This window comes from Pocillopora damicornis, chromosome 14 (assembly GCF_964200805.1).
Source record: "Pocillopora damicornis chromosome 14, jaPocDami1.2, whole genome shotgun sequence".
Lineage (NCBI taxonomy): Eukaryota > Metazoa > Cnidaria > Anthozoa > Scleractinia > Pocilloporidae > Pocillopora > Pocillopora damicornis.
Genome location: NC_142683.1, coordinates 15281249 through 15304696, shown reverse-complemented (window position 1 = coordinate 15304696; position 23448 = coordinate 15281249). Strand labels below are relative to the sequence as shown.

The following is a 23448-nucleotide window of genomic DNA, read 5'->3' as shown; positions in this document are numbered from 1 at the left end:
GACAGAAATACCGGAGGTCAAGTAAATTCGTTACATGAGGTCACACAATTCGGGTAATATTCAGAGTGAAAATTTGCATATATATTTGAGCGGTCGAACGAAAAAAATCATTTCTCAAAAATTAAAATATATTTTCACAAAAAAACTGCACCAAAATTATTAGGACATATTAGGCTACAAAATATGAAAGTAGGAGAGAAAACGAATTTGGGCGACTTGCCGCTGTTTGTCTGATGCATGTTGACATTAGCTCTTAACTGGCTTCTGGTTTTGTGTCTATGTATCCCTCCCATTCTCTGAAGCGAAAAATATTTATTTTGCTACTGGGTAATATGTTGAGCTGATGTTTACAACCATTTTCAATCACCTTTTTTTCAGGCCAGGATGACTTAAAAGAACAACTTTTTAAGAAGCATCAGTCTTCTTACGGTTACTATGGCTACAAGAAGAAGTTCAATTAAAGTTCCATGTGAAAATGAAGACTTACCTGACAAAAAAAATTCACCAAATTTTGACGAGGACACTTTACGAGGTGAGCTAGGTTCAACTTCGGCTTCAGTAATTGTTAGAACAATTTCTAATGGATCAGTTTCAAGGATGCCAGCAGATGTGGAAAAGGATATATACAGAGTATGACCGCTTTAAAGGATATTTGGCCAGTCATGACTCTCTTCTATGATTACAATATGCTGTTCATTGAGAAGATCTATGACACAGAAACCTTTGTTATTTTCTTTTCTAACAGTTCAAACCAATAACACAAAGTTATAATAAGTTAAGACTTTATTTGATCATCATATAACATCCATTGTGTAAGTTTGCATCATAGGTACCACCATCATCATCATCATCATCTTTCTATTTCAATGAAACATAATCACTTTGAAACCTTCAACATTCCCTGCTTTCTCCTCGAGCAACCCACAGGCATTTGATCTTCATCCAAGCCAAAGAGGGTGGGGAGGGAGGGGGGGGTTAACCCTGCCTGACTGGCGTTAGAGAATTTGAATAAAAACTGTCACATCTAATTTCCAGTAGAGTACAAGTGTTAATTATCATTGAATATGGAGGTGTTTAAGGCAGATAGTGCACTTTCACTAACAAATGTCTCAGAAGAAATAAGGCTTCAAGGTCTAGGTTTTAAAGCTTGGTCAATTAGTTTTTAAAGCTTGATCAACTAGTGGAAAGTACTAGTGGAAAGTGAAATTGCTAATTATTTCGCCTTTTACATAAGATTGTGTGGGGCATTTTAACATTTTATTAATTTTGCTCAGGGAATAGGAATTTTAGGAAACCTATCTCCAAAATCTCTCATCTCCAGGGGTTTGCCTCAAGTTTAGTGATGCTTATAATTCTCATCATTATTCTTACCCATGTTGTCACCTACATCATTAGCATCATCATAACTATTGAAAATCTGCAGATTTGAAATCTCCAGATCTTGGCAGCTCTGACTATACACGAATAATTATTAACTACGACCACAGACTTTGACACCCATTTTTTAATTTTTTTTCGAATTATTCTATTTTTTCTTTGCAGCCACAGCTGATGTTTATAGGAATGAGGGTAATGAGGCCTTCAAGAAAGGAGATTTCATCAATGCTATTCATTTTTACACCAAAGGAATTAAAATCAACTGCAATGACAAAGAACTGAAGGCCAAACTTCACAACAACAGGGCAATTGCACATTCTAAACTTGGTAAGATGATGAGAGCTTTAATATGCATTGTTTTTCTATTTTGAAGCTATTGAGTTGTCAGTATTAGTTTTCTGAAAAAGGTGATCATTTTGAATGCATGCCTGGAAAAATTTACATCTTATCTTGGCCTCTCAAATATACAAAGAAGTAACCTCTTACCCCAGATATCAATGAGCATCACAAGTTTTTCCCAAAATGATAGTAATGGTAGTTGGTTTGCAACATGTATGGCTAATCAGAGATATTTATTTCAATAACAGGAAATGACCAGGATTCACTAAGGGATGCAGAAGCAGCCATTGAGTTAAATCCAACTTTCCTTAAGGCAATTGTGAGAGGTTAGATATGTTAGCTGTGCTATAATAATAGTAATAAAAAAAGAACTCAACTCAAAGTTAAATGAGGTTAAATGGAGTTCAATCTTGTCTCAATTGACTTTAATTAAGAGGTCGAGACCACCCTGATGTACATTTGAATCCAGCTCTTGACTGCTACGCCATTACTTCCATTAATCATGATGAGAATATTATTTTGAACGGGATGAAGAACTCAATGCGGAATGCAAAGCAAAATTTCAACATGAATATTTTAGTTCCTTAAGTTCAATGAGTCACAGGTGTCAGGTCTTACTACGATGGTATTTAACCAATTACTTTGAAGATTTGCACACATATTTTTACATCTTTAGTCAATGTCTGCTGCAAACATCAGTCAGTTTGATTGACGGCTTCTCAATCAACGGAGGCAAATATATGACTGTGTTTTTAGACTTTTCGATTCATCCAAATATTTGACAACTTTGAGGTCAAATATCTCCCGTTGACAGAAAGCTACAACACTAATCTTAATTACCCTTTATAGCCCATCATTTCATGTCTGAAAATCATTAAAAAAATCTTTGGGGTACTACCGTATTTTTGTCTTGAATGCCTTTTAAAATCTGCGACTGTGACAAGTTTCTCTCAACTACACCTGTCACGCACTTTTTGCTCTCGGCGGTCACTTGACCAAATAAACCTACATTTTTTAGCTCTTTATACAAGATGGTTGTTAAAGAAAGGTAAAAAATGTGAAAAACTTTCGAGATTTTTTGTAGGAATGGAAAATTTCACGTTTAGAGGGATGCATGTAGACGAAAAATCAATGGCAAAATCGTAGCGTTTCTTTCTTCAGTCGTTTATTACTTTGAAGATTTGCTAAAATCAGCAGATATGGCTTTTGTACGGCAAAAAAAATTAATTAGTCTATAATTTGATTGTTTAGCATCATCATTGCTGATTTTAGGAGATTTTAAAGTCACATGCTGCGTGTTGGTTGATATTACTACGTGTTCCAGTGTACTACAACTTCGGCTTTTACAGACGAGAAATTCTGCGCTCTCGCTCGAGAGCAAATATCAATAGTTCTATCGGACTAAAAACCGTGCTTCTATCCCGAAAATAAAATTCAAATAGTGTTGTCGTTGTCACTTACCGCCATCGAACATTTACATGCAGAACTCTGCTGTGCTAACATACGGTTGTGTGACCCGAAGACTCTCCGTAGGAATTATTCAAGCGCGTTGTTCGTGCTATCTGCTAAATAACAATTTCAGAATAATCTCCAGATCTCTATGATTATTTGCCTGCTTCGATTGTAAAATATCTGCATATTTTTTTCAAGCATTCTATTACTACATATAAATCCACATCTCTCTAGATCGAGTGTTGCCGAGTTTAATTGCGTGACTTGTAAAATTTTAAAATAAGAATGAGTCAGCAGTAATTTGACGAGTAGGCTTCCTGCAAATCTCCCTTGATGAAATCCCAAGACATAGCCAGTTGTTTTCGTGAGCAAAGACAATAAATATGAAAGAAAAGTGAGATGCAAATGTATTTTTTTCTTTTTTTAGCTTAATAGCAGCTGTACCCTCGCCTGCAGTCTTTGTCTAAATTTTGCAAGGTCCCTCCTTATCTTCTGCCTTGTTCGGTCAGTTTCGAATTCTGAGGCCAGATCATTGGCATCGGCCTCTCCGTCTTCATTCATATTTACAGAGGGGGAACTCATCAATAAACCAATTTTTGTTACGGCAGATAACCGGCTGAAGTATCGAGCGATTTGCTGCTGTATCAACCGGTCAGTCTTAGACAACATTTCTGACTGGTGTCGTCTCTTAAACTCTCTCGATATTTGGGAAATCACATTAGAGGCGGTTGCCTTACTAGTTTCCTCCCTTGTCCAGCACACGTCTAGGAGATAATTCTCTGCTTTCTGAGAAAAGGTGGCTGTTTTTTGTGTTTTCCAAAGAGCTCATCCAAAGTCCACTTGGCTAGTTAAGGATTGTTCGTCAGAATTTTTACCTGAGGTCCGACCTTGAACGTAGCCATACCCTATAGAATGGCAAGCCGGTCTTAGTCCATTTCCTTTGGATCTTATCCTAGGCGGAATTTTTTTGTCGGCTTCACTGTGTTTGTCTTTGTCAAGGTACATTTGGATGGCAGCCAATGACTGAAACGTCCTGATACATTCTTCTTTTAGCAAGAATATCTCGCTTTCTTGTTCCGTCTATGACGGATTGGGTATAGTTCTCGCGATGACCCACGTTCAGAAATCTGTGCACGTTGCTGATAACCACCCGCTTCTAGGATTAGTTTGCTGAAGGTTTCTAATGAGACCCAGAGGTGCTTCAAACCGTGCCAGTTGGTCTGCGCTATAAACTTGTCGCAGTTCTTAAGTCAGAGGGAGGATCGCCCACCTCTATTTATGTGAGCTCCTCTACAGTACCTGTGTATCCCTAGCAATCATATGATATAAAGTTCATCTCAGTCACAAATCACCAGTTAGGAAAACTGATGTTCAGATAAGCGCTCTTCTTGCCCTTTTTCCTTATTCATGGCCGACTTTAAGATAGCAGTTACAGTAAGTGTTCTATTTAGGTTTTCAGTCACCTTGCCGCCACCAGAAAGACTCGCCACTAGCTTTGATTTCTTCTGCCATCTGCGGATTCATCTCTCTCTCACTTTACGTCTCCGATTTTTATGAGGAGGATACTGGCATTTACGAACCCGAAGGTTTGAATCTCACACCAAGTTGTGCACGATATTTGAGGTACATTGTGAAATCGCGGCCTTCGTAATCTCCAAATAAGCCAATACGCGCTAGAATAAGCTCCATCTCGGACGAAACGCATGTTTGGGATACACCGACGTCTCTCAAATGTTTTTTAAGCTGTATACCCACGAATTTAGAGGTATGAGCTGTTGCCGTCCCTGTCCAGCGCGAGAAAAATAACATTTGGTTCTACAGTTAGTTGCAAAGGAACAAGACAACTACACCATCTTGACTTTATCAATTCGAGTGTTAGATTGAATCGAGGGCTTTTTAGGCACTCGATTTCTTATATGGCATCACTATGAAGACGTAATAGAACTGATACACCTACACTACATAGGATTAAAATATCTGTTGCGCTGTTGCGAGAAGGAGGAAAATATTACTGGAAGTGTAAACTCTTTTTAAAAAGAGTTTCAGAGACGTTTCAGAGATGTCTATCTTTGATCGGCTGTCACAAAAAATGACCCCCACTTAAATTTACTAGGAAAAATGAACTTACCAACTCCTTGTTGAAAAAATTGGAATTCATTTGACCGATACGCCGGTTGTTTCAATTTTGTTTTTTCCTCGGGCTGCTATAAAACAGTTCATAAATTGACTACTGAATAAAATGTTTTGAAATACCGTTCGGAATTTGCCTTTTTTTTCTGCGTGCACATCAAAGGTAGACAAAGTTTTTAAACATTTGACTAGAATTTTATGGAGTTCACCTCGATAATTTTCGTCGGCCAGAGTCAAGACGCGCCAAGGTAAGGGACATTGCCCTCCAGTAAAATAATTTTCCAAAGAATAAACGTGGCAAGCGTGAGGAAACGCTCATTTTTTTTATCATCGTGATCAAAGCCCAATGATGTACCTAAATTGGTAGTTACGGTATCAAACCATCTATTATGACAGGGTGAGCTTAATTTTTCTGTCGAGGTCGACATGACTTCACATTAAAAGCGTTTTTGACGGAACAAACTAGTGAGCATCATTGCACGAACTGAGAAAGTAGAAACTTGTATTTATCTCCTACACGTTTCATCTGACAATAGTAGACTTCGTCAAGGATTTTTTCAAGTAGGGTAAATAAGCTTGCTCATATACAAATAGTAAATAAGTTGTCTCTTTGCTATTGAAGCCAATGGATAGATTTCGCCAGGTGCGCCTACGGTGTTATAAATGCGTGACATTTTCCGGACGTTACATGTACGAGTACGTGATCCGTTTGAGGGTCACAGATTTAGGGTAAATATTTCACCCCTCAACATCACGCAATGTCTCTAGTTTATAGAGGTCTTAGAACGTTTCATTATATGGAGTTGCCTTCTGCGGGTAGAAGGCTACAAGCGAATTTCTCAGGCGTAATTGCCTTTGATTTCTCAATTGATGTTGTCGCAAACCTAGTTTTTGGGACTCATGAGACAAAAAAAACTTATCAGGACCTAGTTTCATGTTCTAATGGAAATAAATAGCAAATAAAAACACATTTTCTTGAGAAATAAAGTCACCAATGACGGGGGTTCTCTGAAACAAATAGTGATAGAAAAGGATTTCAGTTCTGGTCAATATTGACTTTTCACGGCCTACTTCCAAATCTGAGGGAACGCACTGAGGGAATAAAAAAACATAAATGTGTGATAATGCAAGCAAGAGAATGAAAATCCAAATGAAGAAAAAGGAGAAAGCATAGGAACCCGTGTTGCAGCGTGCAGATATATTTCGAGCCAGACCTACACACCTAAGCCCGACACCACCCAGAGAAACTCGAAAGAGTCCTGTATATGAACTAGCTTGCACGTGCACGCAGGAAAGGCCATGACAATCAGCGAAAATAATAGCAAATGCAAATGATATTTGCAGTCAAAAAACAGAAAAATAAGATAACAGAAGGATTAAGAACTTTCTAGAAGTATCTTCTTGAAAAAAAAAAGATGAACAATTTTTATTTCTCATGAAAAGTCACGCAGTAACCCTACAAATACTATTTCTATACGTGGAATTTCTTGATGGTGGAAAGTGGAAAAAACATTTTCCAGTCTTATTTTCTGGAAACATGGCGTAGTTAATGAGTTTATGGGGCTATTGATATTTCCTATCAAATAAGGGGGGCAGAGTTTCCCGTCATGCGCGGTATGGAAAAGCCGAAGTTGTTACACTCGGGAACTTGTACGTCAACAAGCAGGCGACATGTGACTTTAAAATCTCCTCTCCTGCTACAGTTTCCTTATTGTAAACTGTGCGATGATGATAATAGACGATCAAAGTATAGACTAATGAATGTTTTGTTCTGTACAAGAGCCCTATGTCCTGATTTTAGCAAATCTTGAAAGTAATAAACGACTGCAGAAAGAAACGCAACGATTTTCCCATTGATTTTTCGTCAACATGCATCTCTCTAAACGTGAAACTTTCCATTCCTACAAAAAATCTCGAACGTTTTTAACATTTTTAACCTTTCTTGATCAATCATCTTGTATAAAGAACTAAAAAATGTAGGTTTATTTTGTCAAGTGACCGCGTAGAGCAAGAAGTGCGTGACAGGTGTAGTTGAGAGAAACTTGTCACAATCGCAGATTTTAAAAGGTATCCAAGACAAAAATGCGGTAGTGTCCAAAGAATTTTTTGATGATTTTCAGAGATGAAATGATGGGTTATAAAGGGTAATTAAGATTAGTGTTGTAGCTTTCAGCCAACGGGAGATATTTAACCTCAAAGTTGTAAAATATTTAGATGAATCGAAAAGTCTAAAAACACAGTCGTATATTTGCCTCTGTTGATTGACAAGCCATCAATCAAACTGACTGATGCACGCGGCGGCCATTAACTAAGGATGTAAAAATATGTGTGGAAATCCTCAAAGTAATCAGTTAATTACCATCGCAGTGAGAGCTTCATATATTTTACCTATTTGAAGCGATTTCATTAGTGAAAACCAAGAAAAACCAGGGTGCGGTCTATCTCCCCACGGAAAAAACCAAAACAGAAACCAGTCTGTTTTTTTTTTTAGTTTTGGGGTAGAGCCTTTAAACTGACAAAGTTTCATTGAAATCGGTGTGATGGCATGTAGCACGACCGCCCGGTGCTCTCGTGGACACGCTCTTAAGTCACTATCTAGCTGTTTTAGAAAAAAGGATCAGGACTTACCTAACTCTTAGTGTTTTTGTGGGAGTTGTTGATCCCAATTTAAGTGTTCTTAGAAGTTTCAGTTGTCTGTAAAGCTAAATAAATCTAACTGAAACCTAATAGGGCCTGTTTATTCTTTTCTGTTTAGTTTCTCTGTTTTGTTTTGTTTTGTCTTTTTTTTTCTTCTGGTCTGTAATGATTCCAATGGTTTCAGGTTCTTTTCTCAGAATTGAGCTACAGTAATAGTATGCTTCTTTGTGTTGTTGCCTACAGGAGCCGGTGCTTGTGTTGAATTGAAGAGATTGGAAGAAGCAATCAGTTGGTGTGATAAGGGACTAGTTGTATCCTTTGAAGGAATCGTTCATTTTTTACCGTGGTTATAAAAAAAAAGTTTCCATAATTTGATGTTTCAAGGGAGAAAATACAAAGAAGGGTATTAATTATGATGGGAACTTGTCAGCTCAAATACTTTAAGTGTGTGTGATTAAAAATATAGGAGACGTTATTACCTCATGACTTATTAATGAAATTACTCCTTTTAGCCAATTTGACTTAGTTCTACTATCCATGCCAATAACTGGTACATTAGTTTAAATAACCCTTTAATTTCCAGACCAAATTTGTCTAGAAACGATAATAACAAAGTAGTTTGCATTTAAAAAGCAGCAATGTTTTTATCATAACAAGGTCACCCTTTATCATCCCTCTTGTTTAGAGGCTTAGGAACCAAGCACACAAATGTTAAAATGGACTATTACTTATCAATATGATCAGAAACATAATCTTTTTTGTTTTTTCCACATTTTTTACCCTTAACATAAAAAAGATTGACAAAAACAATAGGATCTTGTTGTCATTAAGACTTCAGTCTGGCAGTGAAGTGGGAGATAAGTCCATGGAGGAAAAAGATCCTATTAGTCATGACCATGGTAGTGCAAGTTCAGGTGATGTCAAGAAAGTCATAGATCTCTATAATCGGGGAGAAAAAGCCATAGAGTACCTCAACCTATATCTTAAAAAAGCTAAAGAAGTAGGAGACAAGCATGGGGAGGGTAACGCTTATGGCAGTCTTGGCAATGCTTATCACCGTCTGGGTGATTTCAAAAAAGCCATAGAGTACCACAACCTACATCTTAAAATAGCTAAAGAAGTAGGAGACAAGCATGGGGAGGGTAACGCTTATGGCAGTCTTGGCAATGCTTATCACCGTCTGGGTGATTTCAAAAAAGCCATAGAGTACCACAACCTACATCTTAAAATAGCTAAAGAAGTAGGAGACAAGCATGGGGAGGGTAACGCTTATGGCAGTCTTGGCAATGCTTATGACAGTCTGGGTGATTTCAAAAAAGCCATAGAGTACCACAACCTACATCTTAAAATAGCTAAAGAAGTAGGAGACAAGCATGGGGAGGGTAACGCTTATGGCAGTCTTGGCAATGCTTATGACAGTCTGGGTGATTTCAAAAAAGCCATAGAGTACCACAACCTACATCTTAAAATAGCTAAAGAAGTAGGAGACAAGCATGGGGAGGGTAACGCTTATGGCAATCTTGGCAATGCCTATAGTCGTCTGGGTGATTTAAAAAAAGCCATAGAGTACTACAACCTACATCTTAAAATAGCTAAAGAAGTAGGAGACAAGCATGGGGAGGGTAACACTTATGGCAATCTTGGCATTGCTTATCGCCGTCTGAGTGATTTCAAAAAAGCCATAGAGTACCACAACCTACATCTTAAAATAGCTAAACAAGTAGGAGACAAGCATGGGGAGGGTAACGCTTATGGCAGTCTTGGCAATGCTTATCACCGTCTGGGTGATTTCAAAAAAGCCACAGAGTACCACAACCTAAATCTTAAAATAGCTAAAGAAGTAGGAGACAAGCATGGGGAAGGTAACGCTTATGGCAATCTTGGCAATGCTTATCACCGTCTGGGTGATTTGAAAAAAGCTATAGAGTACCATAACCTACATCTTAAAATAGCTAAAGAAGTAGGAGACAAGCATGGGGAGGGTAACGCTTATGGCAATCTTGGCAATACTTATAGCCGTCTGGGTGATTTGAAAAAAGCCATAGAGTACCACAACCTACATCTTAAAATAGCTAAAGAAGTAGGAGACAAGCATGAAGAGGGTAACGCTTATGGCAATCTTGGCATTGCTTATAAGAGTCTGGGTGATTTCAAAAAAGCCATAGAGTTTCACAACCTACATCTTAAAATAGCTAAAAAAGTAGGAGACAAGCATGGGGAGGGTAACGCTTATGGCAGTCTTGGCAATGCTTATGACAGTCTGGGTGATTTTAAAAAAGCCATAGAGTACCACAACCTAAATCTCAAAATAGCTAAAGAAGTAGGAGACAAATCCTTGGAGGCAATGGCCTACTGTTCATTAGGATGCGTTTTTGAGTTGCAAGGTGGACTGCCAAAAGCCGTTGAACATTACCAAGCTAGCATAAACTTATTGAATTCCTTGAGAGTACTTCTAAAATCTAAAGATGAGTGGAAAGTTAACTTTCGAAATCAGTATCAAATGGCGTATACGGGTTTGTGGAGAGTTCTCGTAGAACAAGGTAATATAGATGAAGCCTTATTTGTTGCTGACAAAGGACGAGCTCAAGCTCTGTCCGACCTTATGGAATCCAGTTTTTGTGGTGAAGCAAGTCAGCACAAGGCAGGTGATGAAGATTTAGCAGTCACTGCTAAGTCTACATCGATTTGGATGAAACGTTTTTCAAAAGTTTTAAAAAGCGTTCCATCAAACACCGTCTTTCAGGCAGTGGACAAAGCTGACGTCAATCTTTGGGTTGTGTCCGAAGGAAAACAAGTTCAGTTAAGACAAAGTAAACTCAAAGGTTTTGTTTCAGAGAATAGTGGAGTTAGCCAGTCCTTTGAGTCGTTCATGCTCGGTGTCTATACACAACTTGGTGTTCGTTCTAATGTGAGATGCGAGAATCGATCTTTAGATGCTTTGAGGGAGGGCCGTTCAAAAGTGGATGAGAAAACCAAAGAAGCCAACCCTCAACCTCACATCCGACAAGACGGATGCTTGAGCACTTTGTATGATATCGTTATGAAGCCAGTGGCTGACTTGATTGAAGGGGATGAGTTACTCATTATTCCCGATGGACCCTTGTGGATCGCTCCTTACGCTGCATTGAAGGATGGTAATTCTAAATACCTGTGTGAATCGTTCACAATCCGAGTCGCTCCATCGTTAGCAAGTCTTAGACTCATTGCCAATTGCCCAGATGATTATCACAAAAGCAGTGGTGCGTTACTTGTGGGAGATCCGTGGGTATCCGAGGTTACTAACAGCGAGGGAGAGAAAGTCCTCAAGCAGCTTGCGTGTGCTAAAGAAGAAGTAGATATGATCGGAAAAATTCTGAATATCGCGCCAATCACTGGCAGACAGGCCACCAAACGTGAGGTGTTGAAAAGACTCAGTTCCGTTTCGTTAGTTCACTTTGCGGCACACGGATGTCCGGAAACTGGCGAAATTGCTCTTACACCTGACCTAGACCGAATATCTACTGTGCCTACGGAGAAGGAGGATTACATTTTAACGATTCGAGATGTGTTGAATGTTCAACTTCGCGCCAAACTTGTTGTGCTCAGTTGCTGCCATAGTGGTCGGGGCGAGATCAAGGCTGAAGGTGTGGTTGGCATTGCGCGCGCTTTTATGGGAGCTGGTGCTCGGTCTGTTGTGGTGTCCCTGTGGGCGATTGATGATGAGGCTACTCTTCAGTTCATGAAATGCTTTTATCAACACCTTGCAGAAGGTAAACCTACAAGCAAGTCACTGAACCTGGCCATGAAAAGCCTCAGAGAATCAGATGAGTTCCATGAAATCAAATACTGGGCGCCCTTTTTGCTGATTGGAGATGACCTCACGTTTGACCTGATGGCAAAGGAAAGAGAAAATTTGAATAGAAAATCAAATAAATGAGAAAATGTTTTTTTTCATCTCAAAAGAATGAAGTAGGAACTTGGAAGGTTTAAATGTTTGTCTATTTTAAATAATTTTTGGCTACTTTTCTTTACTTTTTATTTTTTTTGTTAAACGGAACTTGAGATGTGCAACTTTACTGTGGTGAAGAAATAAACCAGTCTATTTCGTTATATTTTGATTAGTGGAATTTTCATTTTTTGTTACCTTAACAAATTTACATGCTTGCGAAGAGAACGAAATGCAACAAGGCCTCTGTTATGAACGAGGTTTCCATTTCCACCAGCATGTCACTCAGCTCTGTTCCTGTATTACAATCAGTTGTATGGAAAATAATTTAAAGATTATTTCTTTTACCCAACCAGGGGCTTTTCTACCGGATTTTAATTACCTTTATGCTCTAGGCTTTTGATAAGCAAAGAAACAATTCGTCATTTGCAAAAGTTTGCGAATTTTTATTTGTAAAACTTTGATTGAATATGTATGTGAATTGAATATGTGAATTGATCTTAGACCGTTTTCTACATCATAAATTACTTTGTTACAATTTACCTTCATCTTTACAAAAAATTGATTACCATTTTGAACTCAATCCATTTTAATGCAATCTAGTTCTGTCAGTGCCAAGATTGCCATTCTAAGCTTAATTTGAAGAAGTAAACATCAGAGATGATGTTATTAAATTTACTAACCATATGTTAGAGACATTAAACCGACTTTTAGGGGTGTAGCCAGCCTCTGGACCCGTAGGCCCGGCCTACAATTGTTTCTGCCCGCCTAACTTTTACTAAAAGATAATATGACTCTTGCAAATGTGGAAACAAAAATTGAAACTTGTGAGGGAAGAGGCTTACATTTAGTCAAAAAGCTGGCTACAACCCTGTTTTCTGTCAAACGAGTCTGGCCAATTTTTGTCCGTTTTACCAAAAACTTCTCCATTCGTTTTAAAGAACGACGACAGAGAGCTAAAAATTGTCCATGTAATCTAAACTAGGAAAGAGGGACGTAGAGTTCACTATAATTAAAGTTTCCATAGGTGTGACTTTTATTGTATGTGACATGGAATTTGTTGTTTCTAGTAGGACAATATTTAAGCTCATAAATGAGAGAAGCAGTTAACGTAAGCCATGTAGTCCTCAATGGGAATTATTTTGGTGAAAAGGCTCATTAATTAATGTAAACCTGGTGCGTAGTTGAAAACGTTCAGGGCTTCAGGATAAAACTTCTAATTGTTGAAAATCACCTCTTGAAATTTTTTCATCGCTTTAAATTTAACTCAGCATGATTTGAGGATGACTGATAATATGCGTGGTTGAATATAATGTAACTAGGATTTTAAAGACATAAGACAGTTTCAACTAAACATGGTTTGTATAATGTCAGCGTATTTCGTGTGAAGTGTTTTGATGCTATTTTAAGTTGAAGATAATTGTTCATTTACCTTAGTTTATATTAATTAACTCATGAACTCCCAAGTTCTGAAGAAAAATTCTCCCAACTGATAAGAATGTGTTTCTCTTTGCTGCCGCTTGTTCCGAGAATTCGATGTAACATTATGTTTCTAGGAAAAGATTATCCTCCAGTTTGGATTTTCTCGAATTGTTATTGACTCCATATTTGTCGGTGTATTAATACCGTGAGGAGAATTTAAATTATGATCAGTCTTGGGAGTAAATGGGTTCATTTTAGTGTCTCCGTTTAGCGTGTATTTTACTTAATGCTTTGAACGTTTTAATGCATTATTACTGTGCTTTTTTTACTTCTTTGTGTAAGAGATATATACAGTGTATAAAATACAAAAACTGCGTTGATTTACATTGTCTGTCTCCATATTCTTAGGATGCACGTAAGATGTAGAGAAAGCAGATCCCATGGGGACTTCAATGCTTGTTTTGACCCGCGCGCCAAGTTGATAATGTGTGCAGCTAACATTGTACTAACATTCCATGTTTCAAGCCCCCGCCCACTTAACAAAAGCGTGTCATCTCTTCGATTGTGTCTCTTTCACTGTCTATTGTTCTCCGTATTGCTACACTGTTTTGAACGCCGACGGACGTGTTCATATTGTTACATGTCTGCGCCTTTTTTTATCTTTTTCCCCACACAAGTTTTTACACCTTTTCACATTTGCGCATCCCTTTATTTTTCTCCTTCCTCTGGCTCCTTCCATTTCTTTTTCGTCGCAATTTTCCTTTATTCCCATCTTTACGCGCACCTCTTTTATCGCCCTCAACTTTGTTCTTCTGCGCGCTTCATAGGACGCGACTATCTCCTTGTCTGTTTCAGTTTTCACTCGTTTGAATCTTCGCGCAACGTCAGGCTTCTTACAACTCATATACCTCGTTACTCCCCCATAGTAGTTGTTATCATGCGTATTATGTCCACTTTGGGACCTTGTCCTCTTAAAGTCATCTCTAGTGAAATCTCAGTTTTCCTTTCGATTGATTCCTAGTCCACAGGGTGCCAGTGCTTGCTCTCCTCAGTCCTGTCATCATAATAGCAGTTAAAAAGCGGAAGAGCTCCCTCCAAGTCTCGGCGACATAATCGGTGCATTTTGTTGGAAACGAGTCCCTCAATGTCCAAATTAAGGCCTCTTCTATCATCTGATTGGGAATGGGTCAAACTCTCACCCAGGGTCCACCTACAATGCGAATCCAAGATGGCGGCAGGTCAATCCACAGCCGGACTCTACTGAGTCGGTAGCCGCCATCTCGGATGTAGACGCAGAGAAGACCCTGAAGAAGAGTTTTGACAAAACAATAATTGGGAAAAGATAAGTTACAATAGTGCTTAGAGAGATAGCCGATGACAACTTGAGAGATTCATCATGAGCAAACACGTTCCGTTGATTATTAAACTCCATGTCTCCTCGAATACGCACTCCTATATGCCCCTCTTTCCCGTCCCTATACATCCCTGTACTGCAAATTTTATCATCGTACAGCACAATACAACATTATACCCCAGAGTAGCACTGTAAATCCGTAAAATGCAGTAACTATACAACGCTTCACAACAATATGATAGCACTATGCTTCCCTCTACTGAATTTAAATTAAACAATTGCTCCAATTTGGCGCCAAAATAAGTGCGAATATTTCCCGCGGTCGTTTTCTCGAGTTTTCTGTTCCAAGATGCGGAAACTGTGAGCTTCGAGTACAGATAATATCCAAGGACAAATATATTTGTACATATTTTCGCGCAAAATAGACGCTATTGTGTTTTTTATCCTTCAAATATTTTGCGACGCACGTGAAAAATGTTAATGAACAGCTTACTGAATTGAACTAAGAAATGGTTAAATTTCTAAAAAGACTGTGGTGCTGCGTCGGTGGGGGAGTATAACATGATGATTTAGTATTATCAAGTGAGTTGATAACGTAAATTGGCCACTGCAAAGAGTTTAAAAACTGACGTTTCGAGCGTTAGCCCTTCTTCAGAGCGATTGCAAAGGGCAAACGCTCGAAACGTGAGCTTTTAAACTCTTTGCGGTGGGTAATTTACGTTATCGATTCAATTGATAATACCTAATCACCCTGAATTGCATTCATTTTGAGATGAAGACTTATCGTGGTGGACGCAAGGTGTGCAAATTGGGGAATATCTTTTAGGTGACATACTCGGATATCACCAAGTTTTAGCCGGGGGACATTTAGTCACTTACTGCGTTTAGACCAATCGCGCGCTAGCAAAATTATTTGATGGATCATAAGCAATATTGTAACATAGCTAGTAAATTTGTCTCATCAAATTCAATCGCACGAGCGTGCTTCATATTCCTATTGTGCACGCTCATGACGTCAGCAAACAAATCTCTCGGGAAAACAATTTTCCATCGGGTTGAAAATGTTAAAATACAATTGGTTCATACGTCAGCTGTGGGTTCATCGAGATATGAAGCACTTGGGAAGTTTGGAAAGCAACTCTTACGCATCTTTCGTGCTCTCCAAACTTCCTGCGTCCTTCATATCTCGATGAACGTATGAACCAATTATTAAATATGTACCCCTAGTTAGCACTGCACTTCCTGCTACTGTAATTTACATCACAATACAGCGCTATACAACAATACGTACCCCTAAGTAGCCTTGATCGGCATAATAGAATACAGACGTCGAAATGCTCCAGCCTCACGGGCCATTCTTTATGTCTTTCTCCCAAGTTTATTAAATACTCGATGAAAACCTCTGCGTCGTTTAAAGAAAACACAGCATTTTCCAGCGCAGTCATGACTCGTCTGACGTGAAGATACAGAGATCGAGAGTTGATTACGGCTTCAAGTTTCAAACTCGTAAAGGCGGGAAATATGTCTTGAATTCTTGGGTTGGACTCAAAAAGTCTGAAACAGAATCATTCATGATCATCGTTATCAATTCTGAATAATTGAAATTCGATTCACGTTCACTTTAGGTAATAAATTTTACCCCGTTTTGCCAGTTATACAAAGACATCAAGACACTTAGCAATAGCCACAACAAGACACAACTACAGCGTTGTGAATCTCCATCCTCATCTTCAATAGAACTATGCTATCACGAAGGTAGTGCGCGTGCGTTTGCATTTGAAAGTCACTTTAGCACAAAATAATGACCCGATTGGCAAGAATACAGGCTAAACACGCAACGGCGCTGGTGCTTTTGCGTTTGCGTTTTGGCGTTTGCTCTCTAAAAAGCCCAAGAAAACGTTTTCACTGTCTATTAAATTGTTGATTGTTTTCAATTTTTAGGTTCCACTTTAAAACTGGAGCTCGGTTTTTAGCGACTCAATCAAGTACTGCTCTAGTTAAGACGTAAGTTAACTCTTTATACAACAGGAAATAGACAAAATAAACAGGTGGCACCTTTTAAAGGACATTAAACACGTTATGATAAGTCTGCAAATTCTTTGGGCAACAATACTCGTTAATAATTTATTAACATCGGCCGCAGTTGCAAGAGTTTACGCGTTATATTTGAGTGTTTTATATTTTGTTGTTTTTTTGAAATTCTATCTTGTTCTTGATTATACGTTGAATGACGGTGGAAGTCTTGGCTTAGTTATTACTGGGATACCTGTGGTAGCCCAGTCATAAAATGCCTTTGCTTTTTGTCGTCTTTTTTTTTTTTTTCCTCCGCCACAAAATGGAAAAATTGCGCAGTAGTACCCAGAGGTCATTGGGCCCTCAACACCATGACAACTAACTGTGATCCAGTGAGGGTGAAGGTGTTCACATGCTTATCACGTGTTGTCTTGATGATGACTGACGTTGTCATGCACGGACAGGTCCGGGTCACATGAACACAGGATTTTTTTGCTTTTAAAACTCTTTTGTCGGTCGTTTTGTATTTTAACGTGTTTGCAATTGGATTACGATTACCTGAAGCATTATGGCGCCAACGCTCGAAATACTTACAGACGCATACACAAGTCGTATTGTTCGCGGCCAATCCACGCTAAAAGATGTTATTGAGCGGTAATTTTGGAACAGATTGAGTCGCGAACGCTTAAAAGCCATGAAAGCCTTGAATGCCTTGTATGCCTTGTATACCTTGTAAGCCTTGTATGCCAAGTATGCCAATGTCTTAGTTGAAAAACGTACACTTATTGTAAAAAGCAAAATCTGAAATCTGAAACCAAACTGCATATACTCTATGCAATCTATTGAACAACACTACGACCGTGAGACTGAAGAACAAAACTCTAATGGATGCAAACTGCTTGTGAAGAAAGACGCCGTGTTGGATCCACTTGATACCAGGGAACGTAGCTACGATAACAGTGCGAATGGTATTAATTTCACGATTAGAAAGGTGAATCTTATGTTTGTTTTCATTGTAGTTGTATGGATATTCTTTTTTAATAAATACATGATCCAAAATCCTGTGTTTTTTGTGTATAATGTTATACACGACTTTCATAATGGCCGCGGCGCGCGAGACTGGTAACTACTTAAACATGAAACCGAGGTCAGAAAGGCCACGCTTGAGGACAGCACTGTAAACAAAAGGCTAATTAAGGTTGAGTAGGTGATCTGTTTTTAATCGATTCGGTCGAATTATTTACAAGAAGTGGAAATGGCGACTCATTGCTGTGTTCCAGAATGTACGAAGAAATGCTACTGGAAAGGCGATGAGACAAAAGTGTCTTATTTTTAATTTCCGACCGAGAACTCGTTGAGAAGAAATGCCTCCACGCGATAAGAAGAGACGAAGGAAAGTCTTCAAGCTAACTGAAAATAGAAAGATATGCTCCCAGCATTTTAGGAAAGGTTATATTAGAAAAAAGGTCAAAAATGAATTGAGAGATGGAGTTGTCCCTTCTGTGTTTTCATGGATTCGAACATCGCCACGCAAAGGAAAGGACCCGGCGGAAAGAAACTTCGAACTGACAGCTTCGAAAAGTGCATCACAAAATTGTCTGCCCCAGCTGTTGTTTGTTGAAGAATTATCAAATGAATCGTCAAACGAATTATCAAAAGAAATGGTCCCAGATCTACCAGATTGTAGCTTAAAAGTCGAAGACGAAACACAAACTGGCTTTACCGACCAGGAGGCCTACTTGAGAGAAATTGACAACAATAACAAGAAGATTCATAAACTCGAACAGGAAATTGAGGAACTTAAGCGCCAACTGCAAGATACCCAGCGGCAACATGACGCTTTTACTAAAAGATTGTTTAACTTTGAAAACTTTAAGTCAAAAGATTCCAATGCTGCTTTTTATACTGGCTTTAAAAGCTGGGACACTTTAATGGCTGTCTTTGAGTATCTTTATCATTTCCTACTGGCGGTCAAAAACTGACAACAACACTGAGTCTGATTACAGTGAGGGCAGACTACTAACGAAAAAGGGGAGAGCTAGATCTTTAAGGCCCCTTGATGAATTTTTTATAGTCATGTGTAGACTAAGGCAAGGATTCCCAGAAGACCATCTAGCTCAATTATTTAATGAATCAGCATCCGCAATAAGTAGAATATTTATCACATGGGTCAATTTTATGTTCTTTAAGTTTGGACAAATGAACATTTGGCCCAGCAGAAAAGTAATCAATAAAATGCTCAAATCTTTTAAGGGAAGGTACAAATCTACTAGAGTCATAATTGACTGTACTGAGATTAGATGTCAAATGCCAAGCAGCTTGCAGTTAAATTGAGAACTTTTCAGTGCTTACAAAAATCACACAACTTTGAAAGGTTTGGTTGGTATTTCTCCCAGTGGAGCAGTGACATTCAGAAGTCAACTGCATACAGCTTCTATTTCCAATCGGGAAATTGTCAGATGGAGTGGATTCTTAAATCTACCATTTGATGACAAAGACTCCATTATGGCAGATAAGGGATTGATAGTTTAGGATTTGTTGGCTCTGGGAGTCAGTTTAAATTTGCCACCCTTTCTTGGAGCATCTTCTCAGATGGCTGTAGAAGATGTGGTAAAAACACAGGAAATTGCAAGATACATGTTGAACCTGCCTTTAACAAGATTAAGAATTTTCACATCTGGGACAGAGTTGTTCCACTACATCAAATGGGAATTGTAAACCAGATGTGGGCAGCGCGTGCATACTGTTGTAATGCACAACCTAACATAATATCAATGTGAATGTCACATTCATGTGAAGCATGAATGAATTACTTAACCCATAAATTGCCTACAAATCTCTTCTCTCCCTAGATTGTAAGGGGTTACAAATTGGGCATTAAGATAAAGACAACATTTTCCCCTCTGTTCTGACTATTTATCGGAAGGTTTACAACAAAATCGAGTGACTTCTTTTCTGTCTGTAAAGACCATGTTGTCTATGTTATGTTTAAATTATCTTTGGTGCAAAATGTTTGAACCAGTTTGGTTTTAATTTTCCTTTGTAGTCTAGCGTACTTTGAAACAAAGAAGATTAAAAATCAAACAGGTTGGGAAATTTTCAACCCACAACAAATTACAACTACAAAACAGTAAGAATTTATTCATGTAAGGTATTAATTCCCAGTCAACAAGTACATTCACGACAATTAGGAATATTTGAATGTAGAAGCATGTAGCTGTTCACAAGACTTCACAATCACTGTTTTTATTTTTCAGACAATTTCAATTGAAAAGCTTTGCATAAGCAAACTTAATAGAATGTTCAAAGTAGTAAGAAAGCAGTTTCTGCACTTGTTCGGTTCAGAAACCAGGGTCGTATGTAGCCATGCACTCATGTCCCCGCATCTCCACAACATTTAAGCAAAAATTTAATCTCTGAGATTTTTAACTCCTCAGGTTTTCTTTCAAGAAGAGAAGCGCCGGGTATATCGTTTTCCGTAAGAAATGTCGGATTTGAAATATTCGAAGTACTCGCCATAACAAACGAAGAGGGACGCGACGCGACGCGATAGTTTCATGCAACTCGATCCAGGGCTCTCGCGATGTCCGCCATTATGAAAGTCGTCTATTATGTTAAGTATTGTTTACGCAATTGTCTTGTCACAGGCAGACCAAGCTCACGCCCCGAGAAAAACCCAATATTAATTCATGAATGCGTCACACGTTGTGTGACTCGGTGTTAAGTTACGAGAGGAAACGTTGAAAATTTGAACACGTTATAAGGAATAGTATAGTGAACGAAATATGGTCGATTTACAACGATAAATATTTCGAAATATGAACATATTTCTCGTAAAATCAATAAAACTTACTCATGCCCTGTGCATCCGTGATAGTTTCCGGCGATTTCTGCCGTTTTAAGCTTGCTTTACCATCACTGTTATTCACGTCATCTACTTTTATTACGTTGGTAAAATCTGTACAGACATCACACCAACCAACTCGCGCGCAAACTAAGAAGGCTATATTGAAGGCTTGAAATTATTTTACGATCGATTTTCATCAAGAAATGGGCCAGGAATTTTCCACAATAGTGCAAATAATCGTGAAGGATGATCGCGGAAAAGCGATTGCATGACGCTCGGTAAGCTGTAAGATGACGTAAAAACTCTTCAGATTCTCAGTCTGCATTTTGTACCCACTCTGTAGTCTGCAGTCTATATTTTGTATCCGGTCTGCAGTCTGCTGTCTGCATTTTGTTCTAACCACAGGCGGCCCAAGCTCCAGCTGTGAGATGATCATCTTGCGCAATAACAGTCATGACAGAATTATAAGAGTTTGTATGGGCATATTTACGACCGCTCTAAGGAATAAAAAATACGTCAAATTCTCAAAAAAAAAGACCTCACCTTACTTCCACAGTGTGTCGCTTGTTATCTGACCGCTTACTTTGATGAAAAGAGCCCATTTAAGCGAGTTGTTTATTTCGAGGTTTTCAACGTACATAAGAAAAGCCCAAGGCTGAACACTCCATTTCCGAACGCCTGATCCGAGAAGCGAAAAATCCAAGCTCAAAATGATCGGGCGCCCACAAATCCAACGCAGAATCCAAGCACATATACTGTAGTTTCATTAGAATTCACTAAAAACTCAATCTTCCCCGTGCAACCGACACTAAGTCGCAGTTTGCTTCAAAAATTTCCAGTTTAGAGGTTTCTAACAGCCCGCGGCCACATCAACCTTGACACACGACCGTTGAAAACCAGCTCGGTAACCCTACCTCCTTTTTGAACTGAGCCTCGCCGGGGACCATACCGTCAGTTATCGTCTATAAATTGTTTTAGAACCACGGGTCCCCTCAGTAGAAATCGATCAAGAGGCTATTGTTTCGATCGGCCAATCGGCCAATGATTATTTTCGGAGTCAGAGGAAAACCTTGGAAGGATTTGTTCCAGTATTCAATTTAGCTCTATCTGGACATACTTAGTTTAATGTTGCTAACAAGACAACTGTTATTTCGTTTCGTCCGCACGGATATCCAGCAACAATATTTACCACGATTTCCATTTCAGATACGAGTTCGAATTGATTACGTCCCTGCTGCAACCGTGGAATAGACTATTTTTTACCGAGGACATTTTTTCTTTTTGAAATTGAAAGGAAATTATCGAGATTTACGAGATCAGCTGTGCGGTTTGCAACTATGCCTGTAAATTATTTTGAATTTGTAAACATTTCCGGAGGCGAATTCGATTGGCCGATCGAAACAATAGCCTCTTGATCGATTTCTACTGAGGGGACCCGTGGTTCTAAAACAATTTATTGACGATAACTGACGGTATGGTCCCCGGCAAAGCTCAGTTTGAAAAGGAGGTAGGGTTACCGAGCTGGTTTTCAACGGTCGTGTGTCAAGGTTGATGTGGCCGCGGGCTGTTAGAAACCTCTAAACTGGAAATTTTTGAAGCAAACTGCGACTTAGTGTCGGTTGCACGGGGAAGATTGAGTTTTTAGTGAATTGGAATGAAACTACAGTATATGTGCTTGGATTCTGCGTTGGATTTGTGGGCGCCCGGTCATTTTGAGCTTGGATTTTTCGCTTCTCGGAACAGGCGTTCGGAAATGGAGTGTTCAGCCTTGGGCTTTTCTTATGAACGTTGAAAACCTCGAAATCGACAACTCGCTAAAATGCGTTCTTTTCATCAAAGTAAGCGGTCATATAACAAGCGATACGCTGTGAAAGTAAGGTGAGGTATTTTTTTAGAGAATTTGACGTATTATTTTATACCTTAGAGCGGTCGTAAATATTCCCATACAAACTCTTATAATTCCGCCATGACTGTTATTGCGCAAGATGATCATCTCACAACTGGAGCTTGGGCCGCCTGTGTTCTAACAGGTATCCGTGGCACCAATACAGTTTATTTTTGGTTACATTTATTCGCACAACACACATAATCTACCACAAAATACCTGTGTGTGAGGTAATTCGACATTTTCGTTCTTTTCCGTGTTGATACTCTTCTTTCCTTTTGTAAGAATGAAGACCACTTACAATGTTTCAAGTAATCCACACACCCTACAAAAAATAACTCTTGCATGCATAGAATGCCTATGTTTTGAAATAGGTGTATGCTCTTGGCCAGACTTGAGCTCACTATTTCAGTATACTGGTCCGACACCTGTAGTATCACTACACTTGATCCCAAAGATCCAGTACCATCCAGGTATCCCAGTTACCTTGCTCACAGGGTCTAGTTTAGGATATCATCTATCGAAATTGAGGTTTCGATCGTCATGCGACTAAAAATAGAGGTAAAATCTATTGGTAACGAACGAGGAAAGAAGAATAAAAAAACATGGAAGTCATGAAGAATAATCTCGCCAAAGATCTTCCTATATACCAAGGAATTGTACCACTGGATTCGACATGTATTAGTAAGTTACTTTCAGGTGTAACATGACATCCAGTTAGGATAAGCATACTGTTTCCCCTATTTCTCCATTTTAAACGATTCCAATCTTAATAGTGGTATTATATTTTTCATAAAAAAGCTAGTGTCAACTCGAGACTCTACATTCATTTTTTTTTGGGAAATAAAACACAACAAACCAGAGATGGCGAGTATTTAAAACACTTACCGTTTAAATACTTTCTTCCCTATGACGCTCTTAATGGGCTCAATGAGCTCCAAAAATTCTCTTAGAATGCATTTTTGTTCGTGTGATAGCGGAATGTCTCTGATTCTTGAAGTCGATGTTGCCGCAGCAACTGAGACTACTATTTCGATTCTGTTATTTCGCGAGGCAAAACAACCCAT

The 23448-nt window shown here is 38.8% G+C and overlaps 2 protein-coding genes across 2 annotated transcripts; one reads left to right on the top strand and one right to left on the bottom strand.

Annotated features, from left to right (window-relative positions):
* The first annotated feature begins 435 nt into the window (after nt 1–435).
* LOC149034660 (uncharacterized) lies at nt 436–11861 on the top strand. The gene is made up of 5 exons (XM_089194467.1): nt 436–532; nt 1543–1704; nt 1965–2042; nt 8179–8246; nt 8732–11861. The coding sequence occupies exons 1-5, from the start codon at nt 436–438 to the stop codon at nt 11849–11851; spliced, it is 3525 nt and encodes a 1174-aa protein (XP_089050593.1). The 3' UTR covers nt 11852–11861.
* A 2404-nt stretch (nt 11862–14265) lies between these two features.
* On the bottom strand, nt 14266–23448 carry LOC149034659 (neuroglobin-like). Its single transcript, XM_089194898.1, has 3 exons — nt 23270–23448; nt 15965–16190; nt 14266–14454 (listed from the first exon to the last, which is right to left on the bottom strand). Exons 1-3 carry the CDS (start codon nt 23446–23448, stop codon nt 14266–14268), a joined length of 594 nt encoding a protein of 197 aa, XP_089051024.1.

What these genes read in the sequence shown, in the direction of transcription:
- LOC149034660 (XM_089194467.1), top strand. Translation starts at nt 436, where the DNA reads ATGGCTACAAGAAGAAGTTCAATTAAAGTTCCATGTGAAAATGAAGAC. An exon ending in TGACGAGGACACTTTACGAG is followed by an intron (nt 533 to 1,542) that starts GTGAGCTAGGTT and finishes TTTTCTTTGCAG; the next exon opens with CCACAGCTGATGTTTATAGG. An exon ending in AATTGCACATTCTAAACTTG is followed by an intron (nt 1,705 to 1,964) that starts GTAAGATGATGA and finishes TTTCAATAACAG; the next exon opens with GAAATGACCAGGATTCACTA.
- LOC149034659 (XM_089194898.1), bottom strand. Translation starts at nt 23,448, where the DNA reads ATGGGTTGTTTTGCCTCGCGAAATAACAGAATCGAAATAGTAGTCTCA. An exon ending in GGGAAGAAAGTATTTAAACG is followed by an intron (nt 16,191 to 23,269) that starts GTAAGTGTTTTA and finishes ATTCTGTTTCAG; the next exon opens with ACTTTTTGAGTCCAACCCAA. An exon ending in TGAGGCTGGAGCATTTCGAC is followed by an intron (nt 14,455 to 15,964) that starts GTCTGTATTCTA and finishes ATTCCCAATCAG; the next exon opens with ATGATAGAAGAGGCCTTAAT.